We start from the raw sequence: 27,895 nt of genomic DNA, 5'->3' as shown, positions 1-27,895 counted from the left end.
TTTGTTTGTCTGTCTAGTCCTGCCACCAATGCTGTCAACATGTTCAGGTCACTTGTGAGTACAGGGTTGAAACAGCCTGTACTTTCCAGAAGTCTGCCTGCTTGAGTCTTTATCTGCTATAAAGCACTAAACACAACTCTCTAAGTGTTTTAGATCCTTGTTGCTTGTGTTATCTCATTAGCTGCCTTATGTAAGAAGAGCAAAGAAGAAAGTGAGAAGAAGGAGCTTTCTCCACTCCCAAAATTCTTCTTAGAGACACATGCCTGACATACTCATAAGTAAGCAATATTTTTAGCATTAAATGACTAAACCTAAAAGGGGAGAGCTTGTACTTCATGTTGCAAAGTGTGCTAGACTCAGTAAAGCTTTATTTAATGCAACTTATAGGTTACATATTAATAAAACCCTTAAAAGTGCAGCTTAGCATAGTTAAATGCTAACCTGTAAACGAGCATTTTCTTGTCCTTTCCATGGTGGCTCTACCCAGGTGGGTGGTACATTTTACAGGGCCTTTGCAACTGTGTGACACACACCACGAGGGCAGGTTCTCCTGTTTTCACAGTGTGTAACTCATGCTCATTCATTATTTGATAGCAAGAGAGCAGGTGCTGAGCAGAGCACAGCAACATAATACCTTTATTACTGTGCTGTGTGTTGTCTCTAGGGCTCAACTAGCCCCTCTGCTACAGCAGTTAGGAAACGGGAGCATTTGCAAGGCCTCCTGATCTACTTAAGATAAGATTTAATAAGACAAAAAGGAGGGGCCCTTTCTTAAGCACTTCACAAAAGATGTTAACCTGAAACCAAAACCTAATATTTTAATGCAATAATCAACAGATATTGTCAATATACTGAGAACAAGGAAGGCAAACCTCAAGCAGAACACAAATCTTGGGAGTAATAACTAATAACATCATCTATGATTACTTCTGAGCTTATAATCTTCTCAGACTGAACATATGGTATGGCAAATGAGGAAAAAGAAAACCATAACATTTATTACAGATAAATGAAAGCCAAACGAGACACCCTCAGCCAGAGAAATGAGATAACAATGCTGTAGATAATGGACATATTTTACCAAACTTAGAAGATAATAGCAGGACCTGCAGCTGTCCTGGGCAGCACAGTAGAGCTTGCAGTGGTGAGAAAGGGTTAGATGAGTTGGTCTGAGGAAATGAAAGCAAGAGAGCTGACTCTGCCCTTGTTGACTGCTGCACTGGATGAGCTAACTAGAGCAGTACTGGAGAGCTTACCCAGTAGGGGTGTGGGTAAGCTGATGGGCTTACTCTCAGGCCTAGATCAAAGGCTTTGAGTTGGCCAATCTCAACATCTACCCTCTCTATGATCTGCTAGAGTTCATGAAAGGGCTAATCCTCCAGATCCAAAGCAGCAAGATCTCCATGACATAGGGCAACAACAGAATATCTGAAAGTATGTCTCCTTAGGGATGCCCATGAGGATCCAGAATAGATAGTGTAGCAGAAGCCAGAGGGCCTGAAACAGAGTAATGCCTCATTTCAATGAATATTTGCAAATAAAGATGTGAGAACAAGAGAGTATACTGTGTGGCACACTGTAACAAACCATAATTTCCAGGACAAGATTTTTTTAAAATTCTGTCTTATTCTATTCTCTTTTGTGGAGGTTGCAAGGGTGAAGGGCAGATTCGAAGGAACAGGGAAATGAGTAGGACTGGGATGCACCATGTGAAATTCATGAAGATTCAGAAAAACTAAGGGGAAAGGGGGAAACATGTGTGTGGTGGCTTAAATAAGCTCATTCCCCCATAGACTCATGTAATTGAATGCTAGACCACAGGAAATGGCACTAGTAGGAGGTTTGGCTATGTTGGAATAAAAGAAAAGTGTGTCACTGTGTAGGTGGGCTTTGAGTCTCCTATGCTCAGGCTTTGGCCAGTGAGGAAGTGAGTCCCCTGGCTGCCTGCAAAAGAGTGTTGCCTTCTGTTGCCTGCAAATCAAGATGTAGAAAACTTGGTTCCTCCAGCACCATGTCTGCCATGCTTTCTGTCATGATGATAATGGACTAATCCTCTGAAACTATAAGCCAGTCCCAATGAAATGTTTTCTTTCCTAAGAATTGCCGTGGTCATGATGTCTCTTCACAGTAATAGAAACATAACCAAGACAGTGTGTTATTTAATGAGTGGGGATAAAAAAGAAAGAAAACAGGCCTAACAAACCACAAGAAGCCAACCACTAAGCAACACTCTTCCATGGGCTCTGCTTTAGTGCCTGTCTCTAGGTTCCTGTCTTGGCTTCCTGTTCTAAATTTTGTTGACCTGAGTGCTGCTAGATGAAATAAACCTCACCCTCCCTTAGTTTGTTTTAGTCACAGAATTTATTACAACAATGGAAATCAAACCAGGACAGGGGCAATACAAAGTAACACACAATGCATCCAACCAATATTGTCCTGCAATTGCCTAGGTAGTACTACATAGCACACAGAACTTTGAGTGTGTGTGTCAGTTATTTTCATAGGGATGAAACTAAGGAAGCCCATCTTTAGAAGAGGAATATTTTGGTAATTTATTTTGTTTGTTTCGATACTGGGGGTTAAAAACAGTTTCTATGAGTTGAACAAGATCTCCACTACTTTCTGCTTAGTCAAGGCCTTTAGTTAGATAATCTTGCATTTGACCTTAGTCTCCATACACTAACTGTACATGGCCAAGTTACTTAACATTGCCATGATCTTGTTGACTGTCAAATGGGGCACTGTGTACAGCAAGAATAAGGCAAGGTCTTCTATGTGTAAAATAAATAATGCTTGTTAAGTCAATAAGCGATGAAATATGTACTTTGTAGTATAAATTATTTGGATAAAAGGGATGGTGAGATTAAAGAAGTAAGTACATTCAAGAATGATAAAAACATCTCACCAGGTGACTCATTCCTACAGGCTTCAAAGCTGAACTGTTCTGAGTTAACATATTCATTCATTGAACTCATTTGTCACTTGAATGATGAGTACCAAAAATATCTCATTTTTGCTTATGAATTATCACCTTAAGAACATAAACAATGACTGTTAAGATACTACAGTTGTGTGTTAATTAGATGCAAAGGTGACCTGGAGCCTAGATCTCTGCTGCAATAAACTAAACTCCATCATTGAAAACAAGTATGGGTTTGGTTCAAAATTGGACTACAAACAAGAGCTTATCTGGTAAATGTGCTAAGAGCTGCTTGGCACATTTCAGTGCCACATGCTCTTCAGGCGGCTCATTTCAGTCACATAGCCTCCTTGGAAGCCTTCAAGGGAAGGTATTGTGGTAGAGAGCAGTGAGATGACATGCTCTCACTTAAAGACCATCCTGCTGGGGCAAAGAGAAAGACATCTTAGAGTCTTAGGTATAAGACAATCATTTCTGATCCCCAATCAACCCTTTCTCTTCTTCCTCCACAGGGAAGTTTAGGACTATGCTTAAGGTTATAGAGGAAACTGGTATTGATACGAGACATAGTACATTTCCTCAGGAGAAAGTAGCATTATGGGGACCCCTCCCCCCATGGATTTCCATCTCTTGTTTAAGGACTTGTGTAACTCACAGTCTCTTGCTATAAGAAAGTTCCATCATTTGCTTCTTACAAACATTGTACTGAATTACTGGCACCATTGGAGTTATGTTATAGAATATTACATATTGTTATTTGAATGCTATCCTGCTAGTCAGCTCATGTTAGAGCAGTGGTTCTCAACCTGTGGGTTGAATCTTCTTTGGTGGTTGAATGACCCTTTCACAGAGGTCACTTGAGACCATAAAAAAACACAGATATTTACTTTACAATTCATAACAGTAGCAAAATTACAATTATGAAGCAGTAACAAAAATAATTTTATGGTTGAGGGTCATTACAACATGAGGAACTGTATTAAAGGGTCGCAGCACTGGGAAGGTTGAGAACCACTGCTCTAGAATTTTGGTGCTCTGCTCTTGTTAAATTTGACAAGGCAAGCTATCACAAATCCTGCAGCTTCAAGTGGAATGAATTCTCCTAATTTCCTGTCTGAACTTGTCTGACCTAATCTTCAAAGAGAATCCAATTCTGGCCAAGGAGAAGGAAGCTTTGGAGAAACTTCAGTTGTGCTATACCCTCATTTCAAGCCAAAATGGGGGCTAGTAGATGTGGGTTAAATCAATGGTTCGTTTCTTACAAAGGATGTCAAAGAAAGGTGTAACACAGAATCTCTTCTTCCAGAGCCAAACAACAGGAATTTGTGGAGCAAATTAAAATTATCATCAGAAAACACCATCCATTGCAAATTTACCTTGTATAATCATCCAAGAGACAGGGAATCATCCAAGGACAACACACACACACTCCTCATTCGTTTACACTAAATTATCCAGAGATCATCTACCTTCATTTCTGCGTCGAATGTTGGTGATTAAACATGGGTAAAACATTCTCTCCTCCTAAGGGGGTTGCATTTAGGAGTGGGAGAAAGCATTCTATGAATGACATCTTGACTCGGAAGACACCATTAGAAGCATAACCATGACCACTGGGAAGATGTAGCTAAGTGTGAGTGACGGTGGCCATTTGTGTGTGCCTGGTCCCTGAGAGATTCACAACGCTTCACAATAGTCTGTATAATGCATGCTCCCAAGTCTAAAAGCCTTTCTTATTTGTGTTGATGTGACCTCTGAACCATTTTTTAGGATCAACAATTATCAATGCTGCAGCAGCAGAAAGTCTGTCTTACTCACTGCTGGAGCTCTGCATCATTGTCTGGTAACCCACACTTAAATTGAATATTTGATGAATGTTTGCATGAATATATAGGCTAGTGCCATTATTCTCAAGGATTTCTTTTATCATTGTCAAGATATGACTTTGAAAAAGGATGATGAGTACTTCTTGAAACTTGTTACACGAGGCTAAAGGGTTGATATGTAAGGATTAATTCTTTATTTTTTCATGTAGCAACATATAGGAAGAATACCTTTATTAGGTTTGTCTATCATCATTCTTGCTTTTGAATAGAGGTATTTATTTTAAGATTTTATTTTCAGTGTATCAGGAACCAATAAATTTGTGGCAGAATCAATCTATGCATGGTAAAATACATAAAATACACATATCTTTGCTTCATACTAAATAAACCTGTAGCATGATAAAGAATAGTGTAAACTACCTTAATAAAGTTATATAAATAAAACAACTCATTATACATTAGGAATACTTTGTCCTAACAGGCTTACAGTATATAAGTTATCCCACCCAAGTTCATACATTATTTTTTCTATTTGAAAGGACTTTGAAAGTGAGTAACAGGAAAAAAACTCAAACCTTTAAAAGGTATTATTATTTTATATTGAAGTTGTAGGCCTTTCTCTTTGTAAAGAAGGGTCTGTGTGTTTCATATTCACTATGACAATCTAAAAACAACATTAAAGGTGTCTATGTAACAGCACCGTGCACTGTTCTAGCAATAAATCTATAAACTATACATAATCTCATCAGCACAAGGGAAAAAGATGTGCAGGGAGAGTCTCGAGTTTTCACATTACCTTGTCTATCTATTTAAGTAAGCTTAAAGCTGAGACACACAACTGGGGAACTGTGGTCTTTTATAAACTAGAAGTAATTCAAATGCTTTTTTTTCCTCTGCTGGGTTGTATTATTTTAGTCTTGAATTGTGAATTTCAGATTCTGTGTCCTTGCTGTGTCCAGACTTGGTGGGTCATAAGGAGTTATGATTTTGCCCGTAAGTTCTTTGGGATGCCAAGGTGCACAGTGAAGTAGGAGGAAGTGTTAGGGTTACATCCTATCCAATTTTAAAGCTGTTTTTAAAAACAGGCCGACTCCTCTCTTATACTACTGTATCAACTTTGTTTTTTAAAGGTCTTTGTTTTTAATGCATTCCTTTCATCTGTGCCATGAGGACTGAATCTTCTTCCATTTGCAATGACAGTGTGAAGTGTATGATTTATATTACAAGAGGAGGAGTTGCTAGCCATGGTAAAAATTTTAAAAGTATTACAGTTAACCACCAAACAGTGATGAATATGTGACCTTTGTCAGAGCTGCTAAGCCAGAATACAAAGGGTCAAGGACGTAGGCCAGTAACTGTTAGTTTATGTTCAGTTGGTACAACACATCTCCCATGCAAACTTTAGCCCATCAGAAACACCATACCCCTATATGTGTGCTACTAATTTATTCTCAGAGACCCTGAAAACAACCCCCTTCCCTGTGATTTTAGAAATTTTTTTGTGTGCTGTGAGTGGTTGTTGTAGTCTTGTCATTGCTAATAACTTGTCTGTGATTATTTTTATTTTTACAGTTTTTAGTTAATTTATATTAAGAGATTCATTTCTTTTTGGGGAAGAGTTCAAAGCACACCAAAGAAATAAAAATTTTTGATGAAAGACTGTCATTTGTGATATATGGTTTATTTAAGAAAAAAAGAAAAGGAAAGAAAGTGGGAAATAAGTATATCTTCAATCTTAAGGATTAATTCTTATCTGCATCTTGCTTCAAAATGAATCTGGTTGTCTTTATTGGTCCCTCTGCCCCTTTCACTGTAACAAAGTAGACAAGGGTAGTAAATGAAAAAATATCCCATGTTCTTTTTCATAATGGATACTCTTTTATTATTACCTGTTCAATATTCCCACTATCAATGGAAGATAAAATTTTGCAATTGTTTCTGTTGTGCTCTGATTATTTACATGAATTGTCTAATAGGACTTTATCTCATTCCTACAGGGATTTGGGAAACAGTGAGTTATAACTTCATTTCAGGGAGGCTATTTTTTACTAGATGAAAAATACAATCAAACATCTACTGTAATCTAAGATAACTTACTATTAACTGTCTTAAGCAGTCCATCCCTGTAGCCTAAATTCATAATTGAGTCTTCTACATCTGACAGGAGAATGAGGAGCAATTCCTTTTTGGACTACAATAATTAGTTTCCATCCGATTATTCACTGGAGAGACTGTGGCATTCTAATCAAGCTCTGCCCTCCTCATGGGAATTATAATGAATTTAGGCTTTCTTATTTTTAATAGAAGCAAACAATCACTTCGTCCATAATTTAAAGCCTTCCCTCCTGGTTTAATGTAAATAAGGGAGTATTAAAATAGGGTCTGCCACTCTTTGAAAACTAAAGCCAGTTTGTTTTCAGTCTGAAAGGTCTGAAAAATGTTTAAATATTTTAACTAATAAAAACTTGCTCAATTATGTAAATCAAAATTAAAGTCATTGTGCAGCTCTGTGTCATGATCAACCTGTGGAAGTAATCTCCTGAAACTGATAAAAATGAACTCAATAGTTTGCATACAAAAAGTCTAAAAATTCAAGTCTATAGATAGAAAACTTGTACCGGTAAGAAAGGACAGTGCCCTGTTATATTTGACATGGAGTTTATGGCAGAAACAGGACATGGAGTCTTTTAGAAAAATAGGTGCATATTGCTACCAACGATGTCAATGTAAGAAAAAAAATTGAAGCAGTCTCTCTCTCTCTCTCTCTCTCTCTCTCTCTCTCTCTCTCCCTTTCTCCCCCTTCTCTCCCTCTGTGTGTGTGTGTGTGTGTGTGTGTGTGTGTGTGTGTATGTGTTGTATGTGTGTGCATGGATGTGTGTGTATGTTCATGTAGGGGAGAAATTATGCACTCATGTGTATGTATGTACTTGTTGAAACAACAGGTGGAGGTTATACATCTTCAGTCACTCTTTACCTGATGTTTTGAGACAGGGTCTCTCACTGAACCTGGAGTTGAACAATTCAGTTAGAATGGCTGGTCAATGATTTCCAGAGATCACCCAGCTCTGAGAGTCTCGTGTGTGCTTTTTATGTGAATACTGTTGATCCAGCCTTAGGTCATCATTATTTTCTCTTTTTTTGGATCTATTTTTAATTTACATTTCAAATGTTATTCCCTTTCCCAGTTCCCTGTCCATAAACCCGCTACCCATCCCCCCTCCCCTTTATTCTATTAGGTCATCATTCTTGTTCAGGAAGGATCCTACTGGCTGAGCCATCTCCCCAGCCTCTGAGTAAAGACTCCTACTTATGCGGTCCTACTACATGGTCCAGGTTCCATTGCTGCTTTGGCTGTCAACACTTCTTGTAAAACCTGAGTTGTTACAAAACTGTCTCCTTACCTAATGTCTCTTTTTCTCTAATGTACGCCCACCCTTTTCATAATAGCTTAGCTTCTGGTTTTAGAGTATCCTCTTACCAGGTGGTTTCAAGGTATCATCTTTGTGCAGTTGAATGCTTGCAGGCCTGCTTTCTGCAGCTTGAATGCTTGCAGGCTTAAGATGGCCAGGCTTACCTTATCCCTACTCTCCTCAGGCTCCAGAAACCCTCAGCCACATAGAGCGTACTGCGGTTCAGAGCTCTACATCTCCTCAAGCTGATGCTTCACTTACATTCTAACAATTTAATTTGGAGTGAGATCCTGAATTTTCAAAACTGGAGTTTCGACTGTAAATTGGGGATGGTAATGCTGTAAGCCTTCTGGAACTGGGGGAAGCCTGAGTGAAGTAATTTACAAGTACTTAGAAGAGTCCCCTGGACTGGAGCCACCGGTAAATGATGGGCTGGTGCTACTCTTGTCCCGTGCGTATTCATTGGGTACTTAAGATCATTTTGAATCATACATCATGTCTGGAGGCTGAACAGTGGTTTGACTCTGAACGTAGAAGTCCTGTGTTTCATAGCTGCTGTTCCATGTAATTGCTTCTTCTCACTTGGGCAAGCCTATGATGATGCAAGAATTCTTTCTGTTCACGCATTTTATGTCTTGGAATTCAGAATATGAGTTCTCAGTCTAGTATTCTTAGTACCAGAAAGATGATTTATTCTGTCATCTTTGCATCAATCAAGTCGAGCATTCATTTTGCTGATTCTTTTGAAGGAAGATTTATATTTTTAATTTAAATTTATTCCATGAAAAACCCCAGGCTATGTATCACCGAACTCCCTAGGAAATAGCTGAACCATTAAGATGAATAAGTATTTGTTGCAGTAAATGAAGAAAGGAGGTTTACAAAAAGATTCCTAGCACTCGGGCTGGGGATTTAGCTCAGTGGTAGAGCGCTTGCCTAGGAAGCGCAAGGCCCTGGGTTCGGTCCCCAGCTCCGAAAAAAAGAACCAAAAAAAAAAAAAAAAGATTCCTAGCACTCGGGAGCCCATATTGTTTCCGAATTGATTTCCCAGCTTTACCTACCCACATTAGCTCCAGTTTCAGAACAACATTGTTGTTCTCATTTAAATCCCTTAGACAGAGAAATACCTCTTAGTTCACCAGTTTTTAAAGCCATTTGACACCATTTCAACACGATAACACATTGAATTGATGTCTGGCATTTTAATAGTAAAAATCCTAGTTGTTAAAGTGTCTACTTGGCCCACTGTCAAGGAAGAATCTTTAATTTACCAGAACATATAAGAGTTTGGACTACCATCTCAACATTATTATTTATCTTTTGAAATTAAAATATAATCACATAATTTCCCTTTCTTTTTCCTCCCTCCAACCTTTCTCATATACACCAACTTGCTCTCAAATTCATGGCTTCCTTTTGTTTAATTGCTGTTACATATCTATCTATTATGTGTGTCTATAGTTCTAAATATACAGATAGGTACAGCAATGTGTGTATGGTGCTACTTCTATGTATGTGATGAAAGGCTGACAACTTGGTTTTGGACCACCAACTTGGGAAATCTTCTATGGGCAAGACTATTTCTCCTGCTCTTAGCATTTCTTAGTAGTTCCTTTCCTGGGGTTGAGGCCCTGTGGGATTTCCCTCCTTCCATGCTAACACATCAGTTGGTGGCACCTGTTCAGGTCCTGTGTGGACAACCATGTCCAGTATTATTATTGTTGATAATACCCTACTAGCCCTCAGAAGTATGCTACTCTAATGCTAAATTATGTTTCCCAACAAAAAGACCATGAAATTGTGAAATATTTGGCTTTAATATGCCATGTATATTTTTAACATTCATTTTCTTAATCATGTGTATGTGTATGTTTGTGTGGAGGTACGTGTGTGAGAGAGTACAGTGTTTCTGAAGCCAAAGGTATCAGAACTTCCTGGAGCTATAGTTAAGAACAGTTGTGAAATGACTGACTTGGGGTCAGGTAATCAATCTCAGGATTTCTGCTAAGTGCTCTCACCCACAAAAGTACTTCTCTAGCTCTAATGCTCCATATTTTAAATTTGCAATTATTTTTGCTCCTAGTCAGTCATTTACGTGACTGAGCCAGCATCTATTACCTCATGTTTTTGACAAATACTGGGGAGGCAAAGGGAAGCTGAGCAGTCATGGCTGGTTTTACTCCTGGAGTAGAGGACACGAATGAAATACGCAATTAGATTTCAAAAAATGTCAGAGCTTCTCAGAAGTGCAAAATGCTCTGACAGCTTATAAAATACAACACAGTGGAGGTGAATGGGCCCCATAGGCAGCAGAAACACACTCAAATTGCTCTTTGACCCCAGAAGAATGGCGTCTCTGTTTCAGAGCCACATTTGGGATTTCTACCTTTCCTCAGAGTGTCATTGCTGGCTTTCATTAAATGTGAGAAGACTTTTTCCCACCATGTTTTCTGGGGTTTCTTTTGGGCTGGACACTGGGAGGCACTTTACAGGTATCAGTGTCTTAAATGCTTAAGCATCAACCAGAACTCTTCATTTGATCTGAGTGTCCTCACTGTACAGATGAAAGTGGACAAGAGGGAAAAGACAAGAGTGGACTGTGGGAGTATAAAAAGCTAGAAACAGGAAGTTCACCCCTCATGTGCCCCATGAATGGATGAGAAGAGTGAAGAGGGCGGGAAGGAAAGATAGAACAATGGTCACGAGGTATGAGTGAGCTCCTTCTGGGTTCAGGGTGAATTTCCTTCTGAATTCCTCTCAGAGTAAAACTCTTCCCAGAGAGAGCTGTCAGCAGCCAGAAAGCCTGGTCTTCAAAACAAGCTCTCCAGTTACTCACAAAACACCAGGTGTGTAAATTCCCTTCTGAAGGCCTGTGTGATTAACTGGTCGACTTTCCATTTAACTCCCACTTAAAGAGCACTTTTCCAATACAAACAGACGGTCCAAAGATGGAAACTTAAATAGTCTACCTGCTTGAAACCAGAAAGGAAAAAGAGGATTTGTTCATGGTACCTACAAATTGTACCTACCAAATATGCCACAGCTGTACTAAAATCTTAGTTCTTCAAAGTCTAGAGAGGATGGAATCGAGGTGATCCATTGTAATTGATGCCTGTATTTTACATGTATCTTTAGTGCAGTCTGTATAACGTAGCTCTCTCCCACTTAGGTTGGAGTGATTCAGCTTTAGATCCCAACAGGACCAACTGTTAGCAAACATTTGACCCACTTTCTTCTTCAGTACAACTGGAACACTAAAATCAAAAGGGAAGTCCTTCTTGGTGCCTCCCAGTGTCCAACACAAACCTCAGTAAAAATGGTGAATTTAATGGTGATTTGATTACTAATAAACCTAGGTGATAATTTCATATTACAAATCATAGTTTCCTCATATTTACTCCTGGTCTAACAGTATCTACTCTGATCTTTTATCACAGGTTGTTTTAGAGATAATGTTTTAGAATAAATGAGATATAGTATATGAGACAATCATTAAAGCTAGTCATTTGTTTACAATTGTAACATATCCTTTTCTATCTACCAGTCATATGCCTTAATAACTTTTTATTTATTTTCTTAAAACAAGTTTGCTAAATGCAGGAGAGTCTATGTTTTCATTGTTACTATTAGCAGTGAACATGCAGGACACTTGTTTAATACAGTTGACATGACGGGAAGATTTACACCACAAGTTTTCTCCTGATTTTCTTTGTTATCTTGCCCTCTGGTGTGCTTCTACTTCTATTTGAATTAAATAATTTAATATTCAAGTTCTTAGCCATTGCCATTCTTTCTCTTTATATAGGCATAGTTGTTAGCCAAGTACAAATGGTTATTGACAGTGATTTTCAGTTTTGTCATTTACTGTGACCTTGGGCAAATTAAACTTGATATGCCAACCACTTACATGGATAACCTCAAATGGCTGTTGTAAAGACTAAATGATCATTAGATGATGTGATGAGCAGAAACTTGTTCCATGCAGCAGGTTATGGCTCTCTTTCTAATCCCTGAGTTGTCTCCTTGGACATGACTGACCTGTGAATGATGCGCTGGCTCTGCAGATAGTCCAGGGCCATGGCCAGCTCACAGATGAAGAGCTTCACTGTGTCCTCCTGGAAGTGGACATTCTGCTGCAGGTGATAACGCAGGTCCCCACCAAGTAGCAGGTCCACCACCATGAACATGTCTTCTTCATCTTGGAAGGAATACCTAGAACAGCATTAGAAAATACATGTGGAAAGATGGTTCCATGTAAGCATCAAGACCTGAGTTTGGATCCTCAGCACCCAGAGAAAATGATGGTATGGTGATTAGTGTGAGATAAGCCCTGTGCTGGGGGCCAGACATAGGCAGATCCAGGAACCTCTCTGGCCTGCCCTACTAGCCAAAATAAGAGCTTCAGGTTTGTTAAGACAAACTGTAGAGAATCAATTGGGAAAGATATCTGGATGTCAAAGTTTCCACAAAGTAAAAATACTAACAAATGATTGAGCCAAGGGTTCTCTAGGGACAACATGAAATATGAAAGAGAACGCTATCCCATCCTAAGGTACAGACGGAAGGGAGAACCCTATGGATGGGTACAGTTTAGACAGTTGGAACATCAGATATGACAGGGAAGCCAAGTTTGGGGAGAAATGCAACAGCCAATTTTATGACAGGAATTTAATCAAAAATCTATAGACATTGGGGAGTCTCTGACAGGTGTGATGCCAGCTGTAGGACCAGATGCCAGCTCCTCACTTGAAGGATCATGGAGCTGAGGAGTGGTAGATGAAACAATACAGACATCCCCAGGTGGGCCCCTGTTGCATACACAGAACCTGCCGCAAAGATGTGAGGGACATGTTTACACAAACACCTTGGTAAAGACATTCTTCTCCTGTGGGGACTTGTTTTATTGTGCCCATGGCTCAGGCATGATTTCTTGTCACAACAAAGTCATCTAAATCAATACTGCTTTAATGTGTTTCTGCTTTCCTAATGTTGCTGAAATCATATTTTGAAGTTTTATTTGCATTAAAGAAGTGTTGGTAAGCCGTATCCAAGGAAGCGTGTAATTCTCAGTGATGAATTCTCTGCTCAGGAGGAACTGTAAGAATGCCATTGAGGGAACAAGTGCTAAAGTGTGCGGGAGGATTTATTTTTGATAAGGGATAAGAATATCAACAAAGCATTATTAATCTGAGGGAGGTGATGTGCTAATGAAGACCAATAGTTTCCCCTGTTCACTGGTTCAACAAGCAAAATTTCAGATGCACACAGAAGATGTTAGAAATTACACTCTTAGTGAAATTAAGACAAAGTGCATAAAATGCTTTTTTAAAAACTAGTCAGACATGTTTGGGAGTATCTGTTAGGAAGTATGTTCTTTTCCTCAGTGGGGTAATTGGCTGGCTAGCTTTGCTTCAGGTTTAATAAACATATGGAAAGCTTCTGTATCTAGATGCTTCCATTTGAAATCCTCCCAAATTATATTCACTGTGTTCTGGAGATCTTTTAGTGAGCCACCCTGGGATAAGTAATATATAATCACACGTGAGGTCTGTTGCCCTTCAGGCTGTTCTCAGCAGTGGAACAGAAAACATGCTCATGGGCTGAGCTGCAGATGGGGTGAGTGAATATGGTGGGGATGGAGACTGGGTACCAAAAGAAGAGAAAAAAACTGGTAGGTGACCATCATACACAAATAACTAGACACTAATAGAAAGTTAGCCTGTGGAGCAGAACCACATTACACTCTACTGCTAACTACCCTCTCAAGTGTAAGTAAGACGCCTGTTGACACACCAGAAGCCTCCGTGCCTATTATTGCTCTAAAAAGTGTAAATACTGCTTACACTAAACTCAGCCTGAACAAGCAAACATTTTTACTAAGGCTTGAGTTAAGCGGTTTTTATTCAAAGAACAAACTGAAGCACATGCCAGTTGTGACAAGTGAGCTACGTTTCCAACATGCCAGGGATTATTAATCAAAGAGAAAAGCGTCCAAGGCAAGAGGCAACACGCTCCCCTGGCCAGCAAAAGTACAAATTCAGTAAGCTGTGAAGTAAATCTGACTCTTAAAAATCATCTTCCCTTCTTAGCTCATCACATCCGAATCCTACTTCGGTTTCTTAACTCTCAGAGGGAAATGCAAGCTTTTTATTTTCTGAAAACACTTAATTAAAAATCTATAGCCATAACATAGTTTAGTGATACACAGAATGTTTGGGTTCTTATCACACTCTGACTTTTTTTTTTCTAATAAAAAGGCCTTCCTCGTAACTCAACAATGTGTCCCAGAGGCTCACTGCTGGGCTTCTGTAGCCTGTGTTTCCTATGCGACAGCATGGATTAATTCTTAGTTGGCTGTGCTAAAATTAACAAATCTAGCCCTCATGTATGTGAAATTCACTAGGTAATGTGTTCATTAATTCTCCTACAGGCTAATCTGAAAGGGGTAATTCATAAACTGAAGTTCCCCTTCACATGTGGCTCTAGTATTACATACACACACGCACGCACACATGCACACACACAGACATTACACATACAAAACATGGGTGCATTTACATGTTTGTGTATAAATAGTGTACACATAATACATATATTTTAAAGATGAAATACATACAAAATAAAAGGGAAAGAGTGAATGCTGACACATGTGTAAAATTTTCTGCCAAAAGCTTTACTTAGTCTAAGTGATAGGATTTACAAGTCATTTTTAATTCTCTACCTTTTATTTTTGCATTTTACTTTACTTTGAAATACAAATAGATATTAGAAAATGTTTTCTTTTACTTGTATTCAATATTGGTTGCCTCATTGGAAAAAAAAGATAACACTGTCCGCTTCTGATCTGTACAAATTAAGTTAGTAACATTCACCAAATACAAACTCGATGTCCACATAATACACATATATACATGTATTATGCAAATACACCTTTCTTATACAACCTTGGAAGGTCAGGGTAGTGGAGAGAATATGAAAAGGGATAACTAACACTAAAGACTTTGAAAATGTCGTGTGGAAACCTACCACTATAGAAACTTTCTAAAATATACATATACACCTGCATATACAAATACACATACATATACACATACACATATGGAAAGGGATTTTAAATGGAATCACTCTATATTATGGGAAATACCTTTTGCAAACAACATAGTGAAAAAAATCCAGTGACACTTATGGGCTACCTATTTTCAAGTCATTGGTAAATGAGGTTCCAAAATTCTATCTCCAGGGTATTACAGGGTATTGACATTACCTCTAAAACTTAATGGTGAGTTCTTATTGGTAAAGACACCAGGAATTTAAGCCATATGGCATAGAGAAAATGAACTGGTACAAACCTGGAAGCTTTTTCATTACTTGATAGCCTCCATGATGCTGTAAGGTCTAAGAATTCTACTAGGAAGGATAAGTTAGCAGGTTTGCCTAACTGTGAAACCTGGAAGCTAGAATAGGGTATATTCTGACTAGAGAAGCCCAGCAGTGTACTGTTGGTATGAATGTTATGTGAGTAATCAACCACCTTATGATTGGATTTAAGGTCTGAACAAGACAGAATACATTCCAAGTACCATTAATTTGGCCAAACCCACACGGCTGGCTAAGCCCTAGACCTGATGGGAGATCCAGTAGTATTATTCTGCTAAATGAACAGAGTATTACACTGTCCCCATATTCTTGTTCTAATACATATACATCTATGCATCTTTCAAACTTCATCAATGAACTTCCTTTTTCAGTAAATGATGATTAGAATAGAAGTCAGAATATATAGAAGAAATGTGGAGTGCTCAGCTCTTAATGGGACTTCTACACCACATTTCCTTCCACAAGGCTCAAGGATAAGTATGGAAGAGGAAGGAGAAAAAGTGTGAAAGATGAGGGTAGTGAATTGCTGCAGAAAAACAGTATTGCTTTTAGACATGCAGGGCAGTTCACCCATGAATCATTACCACTGTTTCTATGTGCACAGGACCTGTATAAGGTCAAGCCAGCCAAAATCTAATGGAAATTGAGCTCAGGAATCCCCTCCCGTATCTGAGGAGCCATTGGCAATGGGTACTGGGGGAGGGCAACTCGTAGTTTTCAGTAACCTTTGAGAAGCTGCCCGTGCTCCAGTAGTGGTCCCACACCCATGGCCATATAATTAGCATTAAGTAGACCCAGTTAGTTTGGGGACAGGAATGGGAAAGTCGTAGAGGATTCGGAGAGGATAGAATGGAAGTTGGACTTGACCAAAACACACAATATTACATATGAAGTACTCAAACAACAAACTTTTTTTTTTTACCAAAACAAAAACCCCTTTTATAGATCCTGTGGGTGTTGTATTCTATAGCTTCCCTGACCAACATTTTTTTATATTCTAGCAATAGTTTTGTTGAAAAAAATCAAATCATTTCTGCTACAGCATCTCAACAGGTTGGGATTCTGCAAATTACATGCCTGTCCTACATCTGATATGCCTCACAAGTTTGCATTTTGTGAAAATTGGTAAATTGATCTGGGCTTATAGGAACTCGAGTTAGATGGATAGTTTATATGGGGGAGTGCAACACTACTTTACAGATGAGTCTATGCACTTTAATAAATATATTTATAATTAATAGATCTATTTTGTTATCTGCCATTATGCATCACTACCTAGAGCATAAAGTTCCTTCAGAGTAATAACATTGAACTCATTTCTCCTTTATGTTGTAAATGGAATACTTTAATGAGAAAGAATGATTTAATAAACTATTTAGTTATTGTGGGACACATTTCATATAGGGAAAATTAAAACAGATGTTTAAAAGTGATCTCTCTTTTAGCAATGATTTTCAAAATGATTTGTTTCCTAATACTTTCCAAAAGCAACCAACATATTTTTTTAAAAAAATATGCCAGCTGTTAGCCCAAATGCTTGAATTACCCTAGATGCCTAGAACAAATGAAACTCAAGACGGATTATCAAAATGTGAAAGCTTCACTCCTTCTTTAAAAGGGGAACAAAAAAAAATAAAAGGGGAACAAGAATACCCTTGGCAGGGAATAGAGAGGCAAAGATTAAAACAGACACAGAAGGAACACCCATTCAGAGCCTGCCCCACATGTGGCCCATATATATATACAGCCATCCAATTAGACAAGATGGATGAAGCAAAGAAGTGCAGACCGACAGGAGCCGGATGTAGATCTCTCCTGAGTGACACAGCCAGAATACAGCAAATACAGAGGCAAATGCCAGCAGCAAACCAATGAACTGAGAATAGGACCCCCGTTGAAGGAATCAGAGAAAGAACTGGAAGACCTCGAAGGGGCTCGAGACCCCTTATGAACAACAATGCCAAGCAACCAGAGCTTCCAGGGACTAAGCCACTACCTAAAGACTATACATGGACTGACCCTGGACTCTGACCTCATAGGAAGCAATGAATATCCTAGTAAGAGCACCAGTGGAAGGGGAAGCCCTGGGTCCTGCTAAGACTGAACCCCCAGTGAACTAGATTATTGGGGGGAGGGCGGCAATGGGGGGAGGATGGGGAGGGGAACACCCATAAAGAAGGGGAGGGGGAGGGGTTAGGGTGATGTTGGCCCGGAAACCTGGAAAGGGAATAACACTCGAAATGTAACTAAGAAATACTCAAGTTAATAAAAAAAAATACTGCAAAAAAAATATGCCAATGAGCATGTGGGTTTGATGTTATCAATCCTGTTCTTTTCATTTCTTTGTAATGTTCATTCTTGAACCAGAAAGCCATAACCAAGCAATAATACACATACATTAATATGATCTAGTCAGCATCTATACTTTCATGATATGAAAAACATTACTATCTACCTTGTATTGTTCCTGTTCCAGACAAATATAGTTGTTGGAAGTTCTTTCTTTCTCTCTTCTCCCTCTCTCTTTCCCTCCTTTCCTTCCTTTGTCACTCTCTCACACACGCACGCATGAAGATATAAGTACATATGCAGACTCAAGTGTAGTCTTCAATAAACACATATTAACTTTCACAATGAACTATGTCCTTTCTCCATCACTAAGGGTGTTGGTGCATATGTGTTAACTCTATTCCATTGGACACACATAATGCTGTCACAATGGCAGCATTGTCCCTAACCAAAGCATTACTGAAAACTCTGTGTGTTGCTTTTACCCTTCTTCTTATTAGGATATTTCAAGCTGATTAAGCACAATGAAGTGGCTGTTAGTAGCTCTTTCTGTAAACTGGATACAATGTGCATACCATGAGTAAGAGCTTAGCATCCTTGAATTCTCACAGGGTTTTATGCAATGGCTGCATCATCTTATATCTTCATCAACAAGGGTCATGGCTCCAATTTTCCTGCATCTTTTCCAGTATTCACTACCTGTGCTTTTAAAATGATAGGCATTGCAATGCACAGGGGGCAGGATGGTTTTGATTTTCAATTTCCTAATGTTTACTCTTGTCTTTCAGAGTACCGATTGGATACTTATCATTTTGGAGAAAAAACCTCTATTTACAGATTCTTTATCAGTTTTTAAAAAAGATTTATTTATTTTATGTATATGAGCACATGTCGCTGTCTTCAAACACACCAGAAAAGGGCATCAGATCCTATTACAGATGGTTGTGATCCACCATGTTGAACTCAGGACCTCTGGAAGAGCAGTCAGTGCTCTTAACCTCTGAGCCACCTCTCCAGCCCTTATCAGGTTTTAAAATAAGATTTTTTGCCCTTTTTATTTTTGAATTAATAGTGTCTTCTGTAGACATTCTTCTGTATGTAGTGTTCTTATCATGCATATTATTTATAAACAATCTTTATTTTTTCTCATTTTGTGTGATGTCATTTCACTTCTTGACTACAACTTTGATGAATATTTTTTAAATTAATAGTGTACAATGTGATCCACATCAAACCAGATACACTAAAAATAATAGAAGAAGAAGTGGGGAAGAATCTCGAACACATCGGCACTGGAGAAAATTTCCTGAACAAAACACCAATGGCTTATGCTCTAAGATCAAGAATCAACAAATGGGATCTCATAAAACTACAAAGATTCTGTAAGGCAAAGGACACTGTTGTTATGACAAAATGGCAACCAACAGACTGGGAAAAGATCTTTACCAATCCTACGACTGATAGAGGGCTTATATCCAAAATATACAAAGAACTCACGAAGTTAGACTGCAGGGAGACAAATAACCCTACTAAAAGATGGGGTTCAGAGCTAAACAAAGAATTCACAGCTGAGGAATGCCGATTGGCTGAGAAGCACCTAAAGAAATGTTAACATCTTTAGTCATAAGGGAAATGCAAATCAAAACAACCCTGAGATTTCACCTCACACCAGTCAGAATGGCTAAAACCTAAAAGTACAGCAACAGCAGATGCTGGTGAGGATGTGGAGAAAGAGGAACACTCCTCCATTGTTGGTGGGATTGCAGACTGGTACAACCATTCTGGAAATCAGTCTGGAGGTTCCTCAGAAAGTTGGACATTGCACTGAGGACCCAGCTATACCTCTCTTGGGCATATACCCAAAGACGCCCCAACAAATAACAAAGACACATGCTCCACTATGTTCATAACAGTCTTATTTATAATAGCAGGAAGCTGGAAAGAATCCAGATGCCCTTCAACAGAGGAATGGATACAGAAAATGTGGTACATCTATACAACTCCGCTGTAAAAAACAATGACTTTATGAAATTCATGGACAAATGGATGAAACTGAAAAATATCATCCTGAATGAGGTAACCCAATCACAGAAAAACACACATGGTATGCACTCATTGTTAAGTGGTTATTAGCCCAAATGCTCAAATTACCCTAGATGTACAGAACACATGAAACTCAAGAAGGATGACCAAAATGCAAATGCTTCACTCCTTCTTTAAAAGGGGAACAAGAATACCCTTGGGAGGGAATAGGGAGGCAAAGTTTAGAACAGAGGCTGAAGGAACACCCATTCAGAGCCTGCCCCACATGTGGCCCATACATATACAGCCACCAAACTAGAGAAGATGGATGAAGCAAAGAAGTGCAGGCTGACAGGAACTGGATATAGATCTCTCCTGAGAGACACAGCCAGAATATGGCAAATACATAGGTGAATGCCAGCAGCAAACCATTGAACTGAGAATGGGACCCCCGTTGAAGGAATCAGAGAAAGGACTGAAAGAGCTTGAAGGGGCTTGATACCCCATATGAACAATTAATGCCATCCAACCAGAGCTTCCAGGGTCTAAGTCACTACCCAAAGACTATACATGGACTGACCCTGGGCTCCAACTGCATAGGTAGCAATGAATAGCCTAGTAAGGGCACCATTGGAAGGGGAAGCCCTTGGTCCTGTCAAAACTGAACCCCCAGTAAATGGGATTGTTGGGGGGAGGGCGGTAATGGAGGAAGAATGAGGAGGGGAACACCCATATAGAAGAGGAGAGGAAGGGGTTAGGGGGATGTTGGCCTGGCAACCGGGAAAGGGAATAACAATTGAAATGTAAATAAGAAATACCCAATTTAATAAAGATGGAGAAAAAATAGTGTCCAATGTGTTTTTTACACAATAGAATACAGTAGAGTGTGTGTTTTAGTGCATCTAAGAAGCAGCTGTCCAATGTATGGGCTTGAAGAACTCCTTTATTTTTGTGAACATTCCTCAATTTATCTCATGTTTATAACTGTCATCTATTTGCATTAGCTTTTGGATGTGTTGTAAATCATAGTGTGCTTTCCTTCTCTTGCTTTTGGCTGCTCAGTCATCTCACTGGAATTTGCTGTAATACCTCTTTTTTCACTACTGGATTTTCTTGGCACTTTGTTGAAAATTCAGGAAACAATGTGAGAATTTCCATGTTGATTCTCAGTACTCTCTGTCTGCCTTTAATGCCTGGTACTGTCTTGATTCTGTATCTTGGTAGTAAATTTTGAGATGGGGAAGTAAGAGCCTTTCAACTTTTTTCTTTCCGGTCAAGACTCAGTTAGTCCTTGAATTTCTTAATGGTTTTTTTTTGGGGGGGGGCGGAGGGGTCAAGGTAGTAAGTAGTAGTCTTGGCTGTTCTAGAGATCATTATGTAAACCAAGTTGGCCTCTGCTTGACTTCCTGATCCCTGGGATTTCCTGGTTACTTCCTTCTACAATAACATCAGTGTCATTTTTATTCACTTGATGGTTAGGTAGCCATGTTGTTGAGATCCATGGACACAGCTTGTGACAATTCTAATGGTCATAACATCACAGCTAACTTCATGTTTCTCTGGCTCTTATCCTCTTTCTGCCTTGCCTTCTTCAGTGATCTCAGAGCCTGAGGGCTTCCACAATCCCCCCCACCCCACCACCGCCGCCGCCGCCACATTTCCATTGGTTATGTTTTCTGCAATGGTCTCTATTGCAATGGGAAGTTTCATAATACAAACGGGTCAGGTTGAATTTGTCAGGTTGTATTTGTGCATCTAAAAATACATCACACACACACACACACACACACACACACACACACACACACTCTCTCTCTCAATTAAAGAAAAAAGAGGCCACAAATTTTAAAGAGAGCAAGGGACATACTAGGGTTTGAAAGGAAAAAGGAGAAGGGAGAGATGGTGTAATATTATAATCTCAAATTTCTTTTATAATTTCTTTTAAAGTATATACCACCAATCTAGATCTTTGTGAATTTCTATTTATGGATTCCTTTTCTCTCTTTGTTTTTGTTTTCATCTCTCTCTCTCTCTCTCTCTCTCTCTCTCTCTCTCTCTCTCTCTCTCTCTCTCTCTCTCCACAACCTACAGAATTTCTCTATGTAAAGGCCCAGCTGTCCTGGAACTCACTTTGTAAACCAGGCCAGCCTTGAACTCACAGAAATTGACCTATCTGTGCTTCCTCAATGCTGGAGCGTTCTCCAGCTTTGAGTCCTGTTTTCTTAAACCACATAGGATTTTCACAAAGTCTGTGTAAAGCCTAAAGACCTATCTGAACTCTGTTGACCTTTTTTACGCTTAACAGTGCAAGCTGGAGAACGCTCCATAAAGGGTTACCTGCCATTCCTTTTCTCAGCTGAGACCTGCTCCAATGTAAGTCTGTCACCTGTTTATTCAGCCCATTCTCTGTGGGAGAACACATGGGCTGTTTCTAAGCTCATACTATTAGATAGATACTCAGGTAACACAGTAATATATTCATAGTACATGTGCTTTTTGTGTTCTGGCTGGCCTAGCATTAATGTATATGTCTAGGAGTAGGTTTGCTCAGATCAGGACTCACTGTAACAGAGAGCAAAGGCAGACATAGCTATGTAAGGTATTTCCAAATTTGGCTTCTAGACTCTGCTATTTTTCAATCCCACCAGCAATATATAACTGTTGTGGTTTGCCCTGAAGTTATTGTATTTTGATGCTAATTCTACTGTCCCAAGGACAGCTGCCTAGTTAAGGACTCAGAACTCAGGTGACTTCACCAGAACCACCTCTCCATTGAATTTGTAAAGTACTGGTGAGGGGCAGGTACAGGATATAAGGAGACCTGTCATTGGAGGAGAAGGAAGGATGGGTGGGAGAGAAGTTTGAAGGAAGAGGAGGAGACTAAGGGAGAGAGGAAGAGACAGGAGGGAGAGAGGGAGAGAAGCCGCGGCAGGACAAGATGGCAGGTGATGTTAAGATTCTGCTCTGTGTATTTACAGGTTGTTATTAATGTTCTCAAGGGATGGATGGTATCGGGCTTTATATGTTTAAGTGGGCAATTATACTTACCAATTGGGTCAAAGATTGTTGTGTTGTGTGTTCTTTTATGTGAGGGGAACACCCATAAGGAAGGGGAGGGGGGGAGGGGGATGTTTGCCCGGAAACCAAAGAATTATTATTATTAAATAAATTTAAAAAAAAGAAAAAAAAAGAAAATTGGACTAAAATATAACAGAAATGAACAGGTCTGTAAAATTAATTATAGTGATCATAAAACACTCAAAGAAATGCAGTTTAGGCAATTAACCATAGCCTTAACTAATATGTATAAGTATGTGTAATTTTCACAGTGAAAAACATGGTGTGTAATTTCCTTCTTTCTTCTGAATCATAAAATAGTCTACAGATTATTTTTCCCCATGCCCTTGTGTCATAGTTGGTGGCTCAAATGTTGGCCTTTCTCAGGACAGAACTCTGCATATTTCATGATCTGTCAACTCATCATACTGGCTCTGGAGACCTTGTTTATGAAATCTCTCCACAGGGAAATTTGGCTACTATTATTTTGTACAGAATCTCCTGGGATGATTCCCTTGGAGAGTAAGCTACCCAGTAAACAGGCAAAGGGGACTAGCACCATTTTATTCCCCATATAAAAGGAAAGGCCAAGACACATGCTCAGATGTTAATGAGGAACAATTAAGTCAGAACATTACACAAAGGGCTTAGAGAAAAAAACCGAGTGTTAAAAATTGATAATTTCAGGAATCAGTGATAATCACAGACCACTGCAGATAGACCAATCCAACCTGGTGATTCTGGGTTTTTGATTGGATAGGAAATGGCCATTTGTGGTAGGGAAGGGATAGGAATACCTAGGCTGGCATGACAGGGTTCAGAAGGTGTTGAATCAGATTTGCTGACCTATCATTCCTGAGCAAAGGGACAGAGCATTCATCTGGCAGACTTGGACTGTCCATCTCTCTGTCCCTCCAGCCAAAAAGACAATTTGTTTCTATGCTGAGCAGGGTGTACAACTCCACACATTCCAGGGTGATGGGAGGCCTTCCGAGAACTGCTGCTATGAAGGTTCTTACTTTGTACTTCACATCCTTCATCCTGATGTTAAATGTGCCCAACTTCCTTTCAACAAAGTAGGCCAGGATGGTACAGCCAAACTGGACCAAGGGTATCTTCAGCAGAATTGGGAGCAGCCCTGTATCCTGGGTTAGCAGGGATGAACTCCATAGCACCGTTTCTGATACCTGACACTCAAAACTTCAAAACTCTTCCAGGGAAGCAAAGACAATAAAAGATCTTTTACCTCAGAACTGATTATTTAAACACACACACACACACACACACACACACACACACACACACACACACACAACCAAATAGGATTTTATTCTACTAAAACATTTATCATGCTAAATGACATCTACGTTTTAATTAGTTTTTGACTGCGTTTATTTTTAAATGTTTTGTTCCACTGTTGTTGAAGAAATGATAACTACATACCTTATAGATGTAATATTAAGATGAAATGTAAGTTATCATTGAAAAATCTCAGAAAATTTGAGATTGGGTCCAGATTGGCCATAATGTTGGTTTTGTGACTCTGACCTAGTTTGCCTGGTTTTCTGTCTTTTCTTTCTTTCTCTCTTCCACCTCCTAGTCCTTCTCCTTCTCCTCTGTTCCCCCCACCCCGTTTCTCCTCTCTAATTCTGTCTCTCTCTGTGTCTGGATCTATCTGTAGACCAGGATGGCCTTGAACTCACAGATCTACCCACCTCTGCCTCCAAGTGCTGAGATTAAAGGCATTTTACCCACCACCACCTCACATGTGCCAATATGTACAACCTATGTAGAAAAACACAAAATCATGATTGAGTCACTTTAAATTTATAAACACAAAATTTAAATAGATACTTAGAAAATACTATTCTAATTTTTAATTTTTTATATTTTTCTTTATTCCTCAACTTCTATTCTTAAAATTCTATACCCTTTTTAATTTACAATTTTATAGGGTAAACAGAGTCAATAACATGAATATTACTTCCTCATATGCCCCCCTCTACACACATGTGCCTAACATTCTGTGTTCTCTCCTAGAACAGTGAAAGAAACATCCTCATCCCTATATCAAACTAGCCCTTTAACCTGCATCTTCAACCTAAGGCTAGTCCATTCACTTGCACCTTCAACATCAGGCTATACCATTCACCTGCATCTTCCACTAAAGCCCTAAGTGTTATGGGACAGCCCACTTGTATCCTGTAGGATTCTACTTGTCAATCATTTCCCTTCTGTGCTTCATAGACAATTCTTTCCTCTAACTTCCCTGTCATCTTTGAATACACCCATTTATACATATCTCAAGATGTATTCCAAATAAATCACAGATTTATAAATAAAAGTAATATACAACTAAATGAGAACCAGTCAATAACTCACATGGGGACCAGCAATTTTATAGAAATGTCTGAGAAGAATGGGATGTGACCAAACAGTTAATTTAGGGGATTGGAGGTTGTTTTATGATTTAAAAATCAATTTACTTTACTATGTAGTAGAAATGATCCCAACTAAAAAAGAAATCCCTTCATAGCCTATAGTACCCATTCAATTAAAAATTAATACAATCTAGAACAGATAAGGGAATTTCCTTATCATGACCTTGTCTATAGATACCCTACAGAGTATATCAAATGGCATCTGAAAATACTAAATCCTGCTTCCTGGAGCTCAGGAAAGACCAATTCGCACAGAACCACTGTTCGTGTTCAGCTTTGCTCCCATTGCACAGGAACAAAGGACAGAGACCAGAGAGGGAGAGATGAAACCACCATCATTATCTACATGACATGACATGGTTGTAAGTAATGGAAACCCACCGGGGAGGTACCGATGACATTCAGCATGGTTGGTGGAAATAATACCAGTATGAATTTTATTTTAATATGCAAGCAACAGACTAGTATAGAACACAGATTTCATAAAAATATATCATTATCAAAACCATTAAGCATTTAAAACTAAAACTAAAAACAAGTAAAATAGCTCTCCACATCAGGGTCTATGTTAAAATCAGAAACAAAGGGAAAAATTCAAGGGCTCTGTAAATAAACAAAAAACATAAAATGTATAAATTAAAAGACTTACTATTTTAATATGCTCTAAATTCTCCTTGAATTAAGCTATGAGTTCAATAATATCCCAAATAAATATCAATGGTTTTAAAATACAAATTGAAAGTCTCTTACAAAATTTATATAAAATTGACAAGATCTAGTTAAAGCCAACATAATGCCAAAATTACATTGCTGCAAATGAAGTATGAAGCCACAGAGCATGGCTGAGCGAGGGCAGTGAATGAATTCGCGGAGAGGAGTCATGCACATGTGTGTAGTGACTGGGAAGACACCAAAAAGAGCTGTAGTGTGGTTTGCTCTCCGTTTCATTTCCTGAAACTCCCTATTCTATGAGAACAGTGGAGAACGCAGAGCCTTTAATCCTATGGCCCACCTCTCTGCAAAGATGCTCCCTTCCAGCACCTGAAATGCAGCCACTAGCCAACGCGCTGCACATTCATGGTTTGCCTGACTATTCTCTGGCATCTGAACTTCTCCAGTGAATGCCAGATTTACTCCCGACCTAATAACTGTAGTTAGATAATTGAGCAGAAGTCCTAAATTGAATCTGTTTCTCCTCTGATCTCCCATCTCAGTAAGTGACATTGTCATCCAGGTTGCTCTGGCCAACAAACCAGGAGCCATTCTTTCCTCTGTCTTTTAGCCAAGGGGCAGGCCTGTTTTTCTAAGCAGAGTCAATTAGACCATCCCCTAGGACTTTGATTCTTGAGTGGTTGACACAAGGTTAGGAAATCAGTTCGAGCTGACTCATCCAGGCTAGACAGTCTCAAGGGTTTGCACATTCATTTCTATACCTGCATTCCCAGAATCGTCTTTGTTCCTGCTCTTCAGCTCCATTTCTTCATCTAAGTTATCTCTCATAGGCCTGGTTCCCTTTTAGCTCAGTTTTTTGTTTTGTTTTTTTTTTTTAATATTTGTGTTCTGTTTTCTACAAAAGAAAAAGAGCATTCCTAACAGAATAAGAAAATAGAGAGATGATGCATGTGTTATAAAGACCGAGCTAGTCTATGAGACTAACGTCCCATTAGTTCATGAGACAGTCCTTCATCAAGTACATAGGGTACAACTACTACACACAGGTCATCCATAATACTGTGTCTCTGCTAAGTCCTTCGGAGTCTGCCCTCCTATAGCATCCAGGTGCATCAGGGTCATGCCCAAGCATAGTCATTTCAGTGAGGCCAACTTGGGGTTTAGAATATTTTAATATAGACTTACAAACAAAGGCCAAGAGAAAGAGAGTGGTCAGAAGAAAATCAGGTATATTTGACAGCATGGGTGTGGGCTTCTCAGAAGAATCACATACAGTAAAACATCTGAGTGTGGGTACAGTCTATTCAAAAGAGAGTTACTGCAAAGACAAATTCTTTTTAAAGACTTTCACAGCTAGGAGCACTTGGTTACCTCTTGTAGTTCCCTCTTCCACCAGGAGTAAGAATCTCTACCATTTATGTGATCATTTACTCTGGCCAATGCCTTAAAAATATTCCATGTATTGTGGTGGACTGTTTCTAAATTATAGGGGTTCCTCTACCTGACCTGAGATTCTGACTTTCCCATGATCCTCATCAAAGTAGAACCTGCTTCTCTAGCTCAACCTGCTCATATCTCATGATTCAGTTTGGCCAACAGGGAGTAGAAGACATGGCATAGGCAGAGGCTGGAAAAGTATTGCTCATGAAGTGCATCCTTTCATGCTCTTGGGAGTCCTTCCATTGCTTTGGGACAGCACCCCACATCCTCACTGCTGAGAAGACAGCAACAGAGATGACTAGTTCCAATTATCAAGAAGTAGGAGGATTGTTTTGGATGACTGACTCTCCTATCTCAGACAGCTTCAAATAAGTTCTCTCAAACCAGAAGAATTATCTGCCAAGTCTATAGGAAATGAGAAATAAACTATCTGATGATAGG

The 27,895-nt window shown here is 39.1% G+C and overlaps 1 protein-coding gene across 3 annotated transcripts in view; it reads right to left on the bottom strand.

The window, feature by feature from the left end:
- The window catches only part of Stk32a (serine/threonine kinase 32A), a 110,631-nt gene that overhangs the window by 42,793 nt on the left and 39,943 nt on the right, over positions 1 to 27,895 (bottom strand). For all 3 annotated transcript variants that reach the window (XM_039097002.2, NM_001191894.1, XM_063277491.1), the window contains one exon: positions 12,195 to 12,368. In XM_039097002.2, the coding sequence (XP_038952930.1) occupies positions 12,195 to 12,368 (174 nt within the window). The remainder of the gene's footprint in view (positions 1 to 12,194; positions 12,369 to 27,895) is intronic.

The sequence above is a fragment of the Rattus norvegicus genome, chromosome 18 (genome assembly GCF_036323735.1).
Source record: "Rattus norvegicus strain BN/NHsdMcwi chromosome 18, GRCr8, whole genome shotgun sequence".
Taxonomy (NCBI): Eukaryota; Metazoa; Chordata; class Mammalia; order Rodentia; family Muridae; genus Rattus; species Rattus norvegicus.
This window is presented reverse-complemented; position numbering and strand designations above follow the sequence as displayed.